Genomic DNA, 13,630 nt, shown 5'->3' on the forward strand with positions numbered 1-13,630 from the left:
GAAACTTGCTCTTAGAAGCCAAAAGGAAGAAGTGGTTACTTACAGAAGAAGCATGTTTATTTCACATCAGAGTGAAATCTGCCAACAGAGCATATTTAGTCTGCCAACCTAAACGTAATAGCTACATTTTATAAGAATTCCAGGAATCAAACTGGTGTGATGGCACATTCCAACTATGTTAATACCCTGTATTACCTGTAATCCATCTAATTATATTGTTAACAAAAGTGTAAAGAAAGAGATAGAGAAGAGCAAACAATAGCTGCTTTATTATTATTATTATTTATTTTTAATTGCTAGTACAGTAGCAGGACAGCATACAGCTGATGTCTGAATACGAGGAGTTGGTTATATGGTCTGTTACTAAAGTACAATTGATAAGCCTGGTTCATTTATTCATTTCTACTGGAAGATAGTTAAGAGTGGAAATGTATAAAAATAATCTCCTTGTTGGTCCCATACTGCACAGGAGCCTCTGCTACTGGCAAGGATGGTTAGGAGTGGCTGAGCAGGGAATAAGATCAGGCATGTTGGGAAATAAGCTGATGTGGGCAGACTCCATGAGGGTCCTCTGTCTGCCAAAGCTGATGGCCAAAAAAACTAATACAACATAACTCAGTTTTGTCCTCCTAGTGACCACCAGTCACTCTACAATCACTAAGGGAGGAGCTTCAGGAAAGGGAATGAAGCATTTATGTGCAGGATGCAGAGGAATGAGGATTTCATTGAATCATGAGAAAGTGTGATGAAGAAATTGTGCTAGAGAAATGGTGATGACATAGGTGACACCTATCATTTTAGTTGGATTTGAGAGTGTGGTTTCAAAGCAAAATTCCTTGTTGTGCACAGAGCACAGAGCATCACTTGGAGGTTTGCTTGTGCTCCAGGTGGGGACATAATACATGTCAGGACTAACAGGTCTGGTTCAGAATACTCTTTGCCCTTAAATGTGTACATGTATAAATGATGGGTCCTCAACAGCCCTTGTTTCATTCTTCAAATCTGCTCCTACTGAGCCACACTGAATGTTACTGTAGACAAGCTGGAGAGACAAGGGGAAAAGAGATCTAGATATAGGGGAGCAGTTAGGAGCCTGAATAAATTTCTCTTTGCATGATGGACAATTATCTTTTGTAATTGTAATGCTAGAGATTATAAAATAGCTCAAATCACTGATATCTTCCCAACTTAAGTGGGAAATTCTTAAACCAAAATTGTGGAAAAGAGTTTCGTGCTTCCAATGCTTAAGACAAATAAAGTCTTAGTGAGGGCAGGTGCAATTCCCATATTCACTTCAAAAGCAGTGACACCCACTTAAAACTAAGAATTAATTTCAATAGCTGTCCTTTTGCTGCCTCCTGTTTTCTGGTGATAGCAGCTAAAGGGTAGAATAGGGGCATTAGGAAGCCCTGGTTCATCAGAGCTTGCTGATCCCTTGAAGCTTAAACATTCAGTAACTTGGAGGGAGGTGGAGATTGCACTGGAAGATACTGAAAAAAAAAGGTTACTCAAGCTCTGAGGTTGAGCTATTGCACTTATCGCTACCTTGCCTGCAGGGTTAGTGTGTGCAGTCACTGAGAGTCTGTGTGACTGATAAAATGCTTTTAACTAGTGACAAACTTTTTTCCCCAACTTCAATTTCAAACCACAGAAACATTCTGAATGTGATATCACAGGCTTATATAAGTGTCAATGTTGTGACATCTCATGATGCCATCACAAGCTTGGGAAAACTCTTGTCCTTGTGGGAATTTTCTTTTTATTTAAATGAAAGCTAATTTGTAGCCTTCTTTGCAGAGGAGAAAACGTGAAAGGCTTAGGAGAATTATCTAAAATATGTTTCTTAAACCCTTTGTGTGCTTGACTTAGGTTGTTTGTTTTTTTTCAATCCCAATACATGATTTTTCACTGAAGTGCTGAAATAAGTATTAAGTGCAAAACAAGCCTGGTCACAGGTTTTTCCAGTTTGAACATTTATTTATTTATTTATTCGATAAGAAAGAAACTATAAATAGTACAATTTACATACTTTCTATTAAAAGATCTGGTTCCTGCTTCAGGTGAATTCTAGAGCAGTTCTATTAGGAGCCAGTGGCATCACAAATGCATTAAATCAGTTTACAGCAGATCAAAATCAGCCATGTATTACATGCATGCATTTAATTACACTTTAAATCCTCCAATGAAAGCAGAGGTCTAGACCACAGCAAACTTCAAAATGAGGAGATGGTGGTATTTAGGTAACGGAAGTGATGCACACTTGACAGCAGCGTAATAACCACTTAGGCTTTTATAGAGTTACAATATATACTATCTGTGCAATAAACTGCCCTTGCTTGGGAAAGCTTCTCCTGAGTAAATAATCACATACCAGTAAATATTTCAAATTGTCCTGTGGGCCTAGTATGAGAAAGAAATGTTGGATTGAATTTGAAATCTGATGCCAGCGCAAGATGGGTGTAAAACACTGATCTGAGTGGTACTTTTTAACAATACTGAGCAAAGTGTATAATTAGCTTCACTAAATGCTGAACATTGCCTGTGTTCTCCATTTGTTCATAGTCACTTCTGTATACATAGAATTTATTTGGGATATAATAGCTCCAGATTTTCATTGGCGTTTTAGGTATGGACTGCAAACCAAAAATGTAGGTATCTTCCAGGCTGAAATACAAATGAGTTTGAAATATGCATTTGGGTAATGAAAAGGATGTCCACCTTGCCTGGAAATTATTTAACCACATTAGCACTGGACAGTGCTCAGGCAATCCCGGAGAGGACTATTAGCTTGTGCCAAGATGCCTGCCAAGTCTGTGAATGTAACTTGGTCAACTCGTTCTTGAATATGTGTCCTGCTCTGAACATTGTGGTTGGAGAAGCACATTCTGTGCATCTCCAGTTGCGTGCTCACCTTATTGTTGATGCATGTGTTTACACATGCATTGCCTGAATGCTGGACTACCCTCCTTTGGAAAACTGTTGACTTTCTGCCTGGGTGAAGAAAGGCTGCTGGTACATCTCTTAACTGACAAATTACCAAGCAGAGGAGAACAGGGTAAGGAGAGTAAATGCAGAGCTCTTTAAAATATATGACACATGATATCCAAACTAGCAAGACAGTTGTTTCATGATAAAACAAATACTATATTGCACAGCTTAGTTTTCTTTCTGTGGCAGAAGCAGCATTTCAAAATTTAATTAACTTCATGGGGCACTGTAGAAATGGATTGCAAATCAATAATGGATGCCATTTCAGTCACCTTGTGGTGTTGTAATTCTCTGTGTTTTGCTACACTAATTAGGTCTGACTCCAGTGAGGAGTATTTCAGCAGCAAGGGGGTGAATTATTGCTGAGTTCCTGGCTGTCACTGGGGAGATGAAGTAATCTCAGTACTGAGTAACCTCAGAGATTTCAAGAGCCAGGGACTTAATATCCAAGAAGAAGAGGGAAGAGCTCACATTTTTTGGTGCAGCTATCCTGCAAGTTTTGGGCTCAGCTAATCCATGACTTCAGCTTCAGCTGAAAGAGCTTCAGAAACTGCTCTAACCTTGAAGTTGGCATATAATTATTTAATTGCTCTTATTTATACATTTCCCCAGAGACCAAGAGTTTCTTGTAAACAGGTATTTCCTTCATTTGGATTCAGGACTCATCCCATGAAGCCAGAGAGAGTCATGGGTGAGATTTGTGCACCTGGGATGGGCCCTGGCTCTGATGCCTCCCTACTCCCAAAGCCACTGTGGAGAAACAGCTCAGGGAGTAGGATGCAGTTTGCTTTCATATAGTAAAACCATACTCTGTTAACTGGAGGCAATGGCAGCTCTTTGCCTGTTTACTGGGCAACACACTGGGTGTGTTTTGTGAAACATAAGGAAGAGAGCTAGAGTGTCTCCCTTTTCCAAAAACAAGCTAACTTGTGTTTGAAGGTGGGAGAGAGGCTTCCCCACAGGGTGCCTTGAGGCTGCTCTCCAACAGTGTGCTTTCAGCTGCATCATAAAGAAAATGGATGGATCAGGAATAGCATCTAGGGAGAGCAAGTGTTCTGAGGCCACTAAGTCAGTGTGACAACCAGTGCCATGCTTTTTTGGGAAAGTATGTGAACTGCTTCCTTTTATATTAGTGTGAATTATGATTCCCAAACATCATTGCTTCTAATATAAACAGTTTCTAATATAAACCATTCCTGCTGGTTACCACAGACAGCCTGAGCGGCATGGAAAATTTCAGTTGTTACATCATGTTTGCCCAGAGAATTGCAGCAGTGATTAAAATGATTTTGCAGTGGTTGGAATAACACTGAGTGAAAAGTGATACAGAGGTATTACACTTCAGAGATGGCAAGCATGAAGTGGATGCAAAGCTGGCTTTCCATTTACCTGGGACCTACCTGTGGGCCACTGAAGTTGACAAACCTGTAAATTTGTGTAGCTGCTATCATGATAGCTTCTGTACCTCACCTAGCATCTTTCTCAGCTTTATATAAATTTGAGGGGGAGAGGACGAGAGGAACTCTGATAAGGTACAAGACAGTTTACAGGTAAAGAGTTGGAGTTTACAAATTCAAATTATTAATCCTTGTTGTGGTGTTCAGTATTCTGACAGTCAATACACAATACAATATACAAGAATATATGTGAATGTGTGTTAACTAGTATTAATTAACGCATTAACTATCAATTGGCTGGTTAATTATACTGTTACTGCTCCTTAGCCTTCTTTTCTTTAAAAAACCAAAACAATAATTTCTCAGTCAAAACTGCATAAAATCTGTTTCTGCCAAATGCAAGAAATTTAAGTATATTAAGTATGTTTACTGAATTCACTCTTCTTGTACTGCCATGTAACAGGTGTTCCTGAAATGGCTTTCCAGGCTGCTTAAGGACTGTTCAAGGCTGAATAATACTCTAAGTCCTCTGATGCTTTAATACAAAGGATGTATTCTCCAATGTGTACTGCTCTCTGCAGTACCTCTTTGCTGTCATACCTGGAAGAAAAAAAATAGAAACATTACTTAGAGCTATCAAGTTTAGTTTCAAGCGCCTATCAGAAAGCATATGTAGTTTATTTTCTGATTGGGATCCGTTTTCTTTGCTCTGAAATTGCTGGTTAAATTCTACAGCAAATTTTATTGTTCAGGTCATTCACCATCTGCCAGTGGCTCTCAAGTTGGCTTGTCAACAGCATGCCCCAAGATCAGGAGTCTTGCCTTGCTGTTGAAGAGGGAAAGGCAGTAATTGTAACTTGGTTTATTTGTTGCAGCTGCAGAAACTGAAACGATCACTCTCCTTCAAGACCAAAAGCTTGCGGAGTAAAAGTGCAGACAATTTCTTCCAGAGGACTAATAGTGATGTGAAACTGCAAGTAGACTTGATGCCTGAGGTGAGCACAAGCACTGGGCAGCTCCCCAGCTCAGAGAGCCAAGCGTCCTCCCCTACCAGAGCCCAGCAGCTGCCAGAAAACAACAAGTCTCACATCTTCCAGGAGCACATCTTCAAAAAACCCACCTTCTGTGATGTCTGCAACCACATGATTGTTGGTAAGAAATGATTTTTAAATCTGTGTGGGTGTCCATGCTAGAACCTGCAGGATGACCTTTCCATAACTTTTGTGAGCCCAGATGTCTACTTGCGAATATTAATGCAGAAAAGGATCTGGACTTATGTCACATCTGCCCTAGGCTAATACAAGTTCTATTTTTGTTGACATATCTCTTGCTTCGTAGACACATACTGTTCATGCAAATCACAGGTGAGCGTTTCAGCTAGAGTCTAATTCCTCTCTCATTCAGGTTATACGAGGCACCAAGCACAAACTCTGTTATATGTTACACTAGAAACTGCAGAACTCTGTCTTGCAAATTTGTGTCTCCTATCCTTACTCTTTTCCACAGTAGTAATTCCAACTCTCTTGTTCCTTGTGTCTGCCCCGACACTCTATAGTGCCTCCAGTTCCTATTCACTGTGGTGACCATGCCTGCCTCCTCCAGCTGCCTCACATCTCTCTTAAGTGGCAATTAGGCAAGAAGCAGCATCTGCTGGGTGGTAGACTCTGAGTTGCTTGTACGTGTGTGTTGGCTGTCTAGGACACACGTTTTGGCTTAACAGAACAAATAACAGCTGAAGTCACACTGCAGACTTTCTTGGGATTCTTCTACCTGATCCCTGCTACTCACAAAACCTCAGATGAGCTTTATACCTTTGGAATATTGCCCTGTCTTCTCTCTGACACTGTCCATGGGTATATAACTTACTGTCAGGGGCTGACTGACAGACAAACATAGAGGACAGAGATCATAATTTATTCTTCTCTTTAGTGTGCGGAGAACAACTGCATACCAAGCCCTGCTTGTAAGGTCATTTTCAGTGCAGTGTGAAGGCCTGAGAAGCCAGCCTTCATGCTGAAGATTATCAATGGGACTGTGCTAAGAGAGGTCAGGAAAGAAGTGGTGGTAGGTGGCTGGAAGAATAGAACATGCATGGTCACAACTGTGTAGAGCTGCAGGAGTTGCTATTCAGAAGTCTGATCCTAGAAGATCATGTCTTTGCAGCTAACTTTTTATGCACAGGATTTGGTCTTCTTACTACTTACCTTCTAGTTGTCCCAGCACAGTACATCAGTGGCCATGTACTAGAGTGAAAGTGAGTGACACAATTTCCAGATTTTTAGGCAAGACAAGGAGTAAAACACTGGTTTATCTTCATGTGGAAGTAATGTAGTTGTCCAAATACAAACTACCTCCTTTTCAATATGAGGATGTTCAGTTTCCCCCACTTGTGTGGGGAACTCTTGTTCTTTGGAAAAAGCATCTGTCCACAGAACATTAAATCGGACATGAGACAATCCTGCCTCTATAAATTAAAGGATTAAACACGTGAGGCCTGATTTCACCCTCTCTGCACCACAGCTTCATTGAATCCAGGGAAACAGGAGTTTAGATCCCAGATTTTTTGTGTTATTTTCCAGTCTTTTAAGGTTTTATTCTACTTTAAGTGATAGGACAGGTCATAAGGAGAAAATGCAAAACATCAATCTCAGGGAAGTTCATAGTTCAGAGATTGAAAGTAAGTCTGGAAGATAGAGAGTTACTTGAAATAACTATATAGATGGAAGCAGGCCCAGAACTTGTATCCTTCCCTAATGTGAATTTCATTCTATCAAAGCTTAGTTTCACAAATATGTACTGCAAATATAAATCCTTTGCATTTCTGGCAGCTTCTCTTGAAGTTGTATGGAGATGAGTATCATCACAAATCTGCACAACTCAGCAGTACTGTTTCAAAACACTGCTGCTCAAGATGAATTATTACTGGCAGCAAACTTTGCAGGGAATAAATCCAGTTCATAAACACCCAAGCTCTTGTCCTTTGCTGGGCAATCTGTGTCCTGCCTGGGATAGAAAAGTTCTGAAGAATAGCTATAAGCTTCAAAACATTATCTTTCACCCCACCTGCCTTCTGAAATTTTTCTGTTCTTTTCTCTCCTCTGAGAGCTTCCCTTTTCTGTATCTTAGCCACTTCATTAGATGAAGAAACCTTTTATAAGTGCTGAAGAAGCTAATGCAACCTATTTTGTCTGGTAGCAGGCTGAGTCAGGTGAATTGCTCTGACCTTCTTCAGCTCATCTTTGCTTGGAGATATGGCAGAAAAGATGTTAAGAGTTTTACCTTATAATGCCCTAGAGTCTAGATGCCCTGATTCTCCTAGGCAGATGTCTGCTCTGTTCCTGTAATCCTCTGTCTTTGATCCTTACTGCAGTCATTCCTGGGTTTGCTGTAATGTATTTTAAGCAGCATGGGAGAGCTGGATGTAACTGTTTGTAGCTCAATTAAACTGTATAAATTGTGCAACTGTTGGTTGTGGGGACGGTGAGGCAAAACAGGCAGATTTTCAGCAAATAATGTCAAGCCTGCTCTCAAAGGCAGAACTTAAAAAAAAAAAAAAAAGTAACTTCTGTGCAGGAACTCTGAATTTACACTTGCAACATGGAGCCTTTTCGTTCTCTCTATTTGCATTTTTCATGGGCAGTGACATTTGAGAGTAATGAGTCTATGGCTTTAAATTCCTTATTGATGAGAGTAAAGGCAAACACAGATACGTGTTTTGAAGACTGGGGGAAAGAGTCCAGGAAAATCCCGGCTTGACTTTAGATGGCTTCAATTTTGCCACCAAGAATGATTCCAGGTTCACCTTAAATGGCTGTCTGATCTATGAACTAAGCAGCTCTGTTTGGTACAGGGCAGCATGATGAACTGTGCATAGCATGAATGTGCAGAACGCACTTCAGTCTCACTAGCATTGCAGAATCTGTCTGTAGCCTCAGAATCAACAGGACACTGGAGCAGAGGCAGCAGACTCCCTGTGCTGCTCTTTTCACAGCAAAACTAAAGCAAAGGAGCATGAAATATTATCTGCCTACAAAAAATATGTGCATCATCTCTCCTTGATTGTTAGGCACTGGGAGCCAAATGTTGCCTTTGGATTCGGCACGTGTGCCTCTTTGTTCATTTGACAAAAGTACAGTCATGAGATAAAAGCCAAAGACATGTAATTGGTTTCAGCATTCAGAGGAAGATGTTTACTAGGATATAATGGAAACTGACTCTTTCAAATGCTTTCCATGCATCCCAGAGTGCAACGCAACATAATCAGAAATTCTGTTTATTGGTTTGATTTCAAAAAAGCACAAACAGTGTTAACCGTGTGCTTCAGACCTCAAACTGAAGTCAGGAGTCAAAGTGTTCCTAGTAACTGTACTGGACTGGGGATAACGTTCCACCTCAGTAAACAGAAGGAAAATTTTATTTTGAAGTGGTGGTTTTCAACCAAATTAAATAGGGGAGAATATTTTGGGTTCAAGGAAGCTCTGAGGATCCATTTTACATTTGTGGGGCCTTCTTGCAGCATCAAATACTCCAATAGAATTGACAGTTCTAATACTGAAGTCAACAGTAATAATTTGTGTAATTTCAGAGCAATAGTATGTTGGAGCAGACTCTCTAATCCCTTCTACTGCTCACTGTTCTGGCAGTGTGAGCTCCAAGAGTCGGTTAGTTTAGGACTGAAGATTCAGTTCCATGGTGGGTTACATATTTTCCTAGATATATGCACCTCTGAATATCCACTCACAGTAAGACTTCTAGAAACCCATTCATTTGCTGTTCTTACTGATAACATTTATCACTATTTTAATATATAGCCCTGACAAGGGAAAATTTCGAAAATCAAAATATCTTCTGGAATGTATCACTAGATTATTATTTAAAAGACACTGGTTTGGTCTTTTTTTTTTTTTTTTTTTTTATCACTGTGAAAAGAAAATCAAGTCAGAAGACCTCTGAGTTTTAGTGTTATCTCCCGTTTTCTGTGTTTAGCAAGAATGTGGTAAGCATTGGCAATGTCCAAGAAGCGAAGGCAAAACTGCCTGGCACCAGAAAAGTTAGAAATTATTAAATTAATGTTGGATCAGATTAGAGTCTTAAACTATGCTGATCAGAAACAAGTTCTTTCTCTTCTTCAGTCCCTGGTGTGTCATCAGTCATCTCTGTAATACTTTACTCTTGAAGAAAACATGATGTCGGTACTCTACTCTTGAAAAACATTGTGTATTTTAAAAAAAACCTCCATCTGTAGACTTCTCAACATTTTACTCATTTGCAGTTCATTTCCTGTGCTGACTCACATGGAAAAAATGTTATTTTCCACACATTCCAAGCATATTACATGCAATTAATATATTCCCATGTAAGTCAAATATAAGTAGTGTAGCAAAAAAATAAGCCACTTCACTTTTAAAAATAGTTGACTTTAAAGTCAGTCCCTTAAAGCTGTGTTTTAGGGACATAACTTCTGATTTATAACAACAAGGTTGTGTGCTTCTTTGTACTTCAAAGATGTACTTAGCATTTTCATTCCATGCTTAACCTTAACGCAGACACAAGAATTTACCAACCACCTGTGGTATTGGCATACATGTTGCTGTATCTTTGCCTGGAAAGACATGTTAGAGGACCACAAACTTTCAGAAAGGCCAAACTAAATTGTGGTCTGCTGTGTCCAATAGTAGTAAAAAAATGTCCTTCTGTGTCATTACATCAATGGCTTAGGTACCTGTGATACATCCATTTATAGTTGATCTCAAGGTAATTGAGTTTCTGGTTTGGATGCAGATTCTCTAAACCTTTGGCAACTCTGGAGGTAGATAACTCAGCACCTGCCTTCTCAGGGAACTAACTAGGTTTCAATCAGAGAAACCTGTAGAAAACAAACAGCAAGCAAAAACATAAAACCAATACTAAACACTTAGCACAGTTTACTTCCAGTCTACTAATCAGCCAGGCTGAAGCATTAAAATGATGCCATCCCTTCAGTATTGACCTACTCCTATCATCGTCTGTTCTGCTTTAGCCAGTTATTCTGGTGTTTTGACCAGCAAAATGCCATGAGTAATTACTTTAAAAGCAGTCTGTATTTATTTGTTTTACTGTGCTGCTGTGGCTACTAGAACTTTCAACCACTTTTATCCCCAAAGCTGTAAAACAGCATCCTCCATAAAGCTGGGCTCAAAGTTGATAAATTGGCCCAGCATTTCAAATGAAGGAAAGAAAGTAAGACAGAAATCTGAATTGGAGCTATAGTGCGTTATTTTTGTAGTCATTGCAACTGAACTGCTTCTTTTAGACTATCAGTACACACCACCAATAAGTAATGGAAAAACTCCATAGTCAGAGAAAGTGTTTATATAACTGTAATTTATGTGGATGTTTATTAAATACAGCAAAATCACAGAAACTATGACACAGTGTTTTCTGCCTCCAGTCTGATCAACTCCCTCATAAAGAATATTCTTGATTTTTTTTTTAAGCTCACTGCCTCGCTCCATTGAGGAGGCATTCCTGTTTGATCCAATCCTACCTTTATTCAGTATTATCCAGGTAGACAAGGAGGTAGTAAACAGTCACAGGGTGATCACCACTGCTTGGCAGCCAGACAAAATAGAATTACTTCTGGGAAGCATGACTGTAACTGAAGCTATGGCTATGGCAGTTTCGAAAACCTCCCCAGAGCTCTTAAAAACAAACAAACAAACAAAAAAGCTAAAGGAAAAAATAATGTTATTCATTCACCCTGCCTCCTACTTGTCCCAGTCTTTCTGGTGTCTCTCAGGCCAGATAACCTTTGGGGAAGAGAGTCAGGTTGCCACTGCGTCAACATGGGAGTTATGCCCTGGGGAGAAAGGCGGTGAACTGCCAGTGAGGAGGAGATGCCCATGTAGCAGCTTGTGGAGGACACTTTGTGTCCACCTCTCCAATGGGCTTCTGTAGTCACAGGTGAGCCTTCCCAGGTGGTAGACTATTACAGTATAATATAGAGTGTGTATGTGTGAGAATGTTGTTTATTATTAATGCAAAAGGGCAAAGAGTTTCACTGCTGGAAGAAGCTTTTGAAAGTAGCTGAATCCAGCCTCCTTTGGTTTAGATTGTGATGGAAAGGAGCAGTTGTGTAACCTTGTTAGTGCCTGCTATGTGGTGCCATCCCATATGTAATGAAGTCTCCATCTCTCCCTCCTCCTTCCCTCCAGTAAATCCACTCTTGGATGCAGGAGTCAGGTTCTCACTCCAGTTGATGCTGATTGTCTCTGGGCACCTGCATCTTCTAGGGCTTACAAGAATTGGTGTGAGTGAGAATTACTTCAGTCCTCTCTGACCTGCTGTGCTAAGGTTTAGAGAAAACAAAACCAGTGTATTCTGTAACACACATCTACACATGTGTAATACATCTACAAAAAAAATTGATGCAAAGTAATAATTTTAATGTATCTATTAGCTTGAAATGGAACCTGACTTCTCCTATTATTTCTTTGTTGAGCTAATAAATGTCCACAAGCATAGACCTCATATTTGAGAGGAGAGCTGTAAGAAGAGCTAAACAAAAGCTACCTGGAAAGTCAAAATTAAGTACTATATTAATCAAACTGTACAGTATGCAGTTAACAGTTATAGACTAGTCATTTGGACTCTGCAAAATTTCCAGAAAGTGGATAGTTTGTCTATTAAGATACATAAAGAGGGGATGAAAAGATGGAAAGAGGTAGAAATACATATGGTATATGTAGTATAGATGTGCTCCACCAGTGTGTCTCCTATTTTTAATAAGCATGACAAAAAGTACCCAATTAATACAGCTCTACATTTGTAAAGTAGCTACAAAGGGCCACATATTATCCCTGCATTAAATTAATATTTTTACTTGATAATAAAGAGTTAAACATTCCTTAAAGCAAGTATTGAAAAACAAATATTTAGTATGTTTATCCTGTGGGAGGGCTTCCTCCTCTGAGATGAGACAAGAATGTTATCAGTAAATTGGATAATCAGGAACTGCTTAGCAGAGAAAAGAGGGTGGAAATATATTTAAAATTCTAATTTGTCCTTGAACAGCATCAAGCATGTTTCACATTTGTTATTAGGTCATTTTCAAGCTCACTGTAATTTTGGGGGAATTGCTATTGAGATGAAACTGCAGTTAATCCTCAGTGAAAAGAGACTTAAAAGATGTTGACCAGCATTTTCTGCATAACTAAATGGAAAACAATACAATTTTCCACTGCATCTGCAGTCAGTATTTTTTAACCAAAAACTATATTGAAAATAATCAAACACCCTACTCAGCAGTGGCCATTGCTCTGGAGATCAGCTCTAGTGAAAAATGTAATGGTAAGTTTTGTTAAAGACCTAAGGATGAAGAAGAACACAAAATTTCTTTTTTTTATGACCTGCCATGTACTTTTCCTGAGCTCATATGGGACACCAGGTGTTTTCAGATAAGCAAATTAAATGCATCTTCTTTGAAGCTGACCTTCTAGTAAAAACATTATTTTTCTACTTAGAGTCTTTGCCTACCAGAGGTTCACTGATCTGGAAGGGGAATTACTAGTATCTTCACCTTACTGCAAGTTACAAAAGCCATAAAATGAGGCAATTACCAGAAATGCTTTTGCAAGAAAGAGAACATTGACATCATGGAGAGTAAAATGCCTGCCTATGGTTGCTTGTTGCTGTCCTTGATGTAGAAGGATGTCTCTGAGAGCAGTTGTCCTTGTGGCTCACAGGGAGCAATGCATGCAGTTTCTGCTTTGGTAACATGAATGCAAGGAAAAGCAACTTGAGCAATTATCTGCTCTAGTCTCCCTAAATTTTAGTTTTCCCGATATACACAATCTATTATTTTTTCCTCTTTGACACAAGTTTATCTTACACGCTAAAGGATGCTGCATACGCATGGATCCCCTCCCTGACTTTTAATTCTGCAGAGATACTCTGCAGTTGAAAATTGTGATTACAGTGTAGTTTATAACTTGCAGGCAGTGATTTTGAAAATCATGAAGTATTTTGTTTTGACCACCAGATTATTTTCTGCTTAATAGAAGGGTTGAAAACAAGGAAGAAATGTAAAAAATTAAAAAAAAAAAGGTGGCTTTGCCTTTCTCTCACTCCCTGTAGCAATTTCACCTTCCCCAGCCAAGAAAGGAAATGGGATGTGGCTGGTATATTCCTTGAGCCAGTGTGAACTACAAAGTAAGAGTCAGTATGGATCTGTTTGGCTTCCTTGGCAATTACAAAAGAAAGGCTGC

The 13,630-nt window shown here is 39.4% G+C and overlaps 1 protein-coding gene across 1 annotated transcript in view; it reads left to right on the plus strand.

The window, feature by feature from the left end:
• The window catches only part of STAC (SH3 and cysteine rich domain), a 72,322-nt gene that overhangs the window by 19,654 nt on the left and 39,038 nt on the right, over positions 1-13,630 (plus strand). Inside the window, exon 2 of the mRNA XM_051612400.1 lies at positions 5,261-5,537. Coding sequence (XP_051468360.1) covers positions 5,261-5,537 — 277 coding nt within the window. The remainder of the gene's footprint in view (positions 1-5,260; positions 5,538-13,630) is intronic.

The sequence above is a fragment of the Apus apus genome, chromosome 2 (assembly GCF_020740795.1).
Source record: "Apus apus isolate bApuApu2 chromosome 2, bApuApu2.pri.cur, whole genome shotgun sequence".
Lineage (NCBI taxonomy): Eukaryota > Metazoa > Chordata > Aves > Apodiformes > Apodidae > Apus > Apus apus.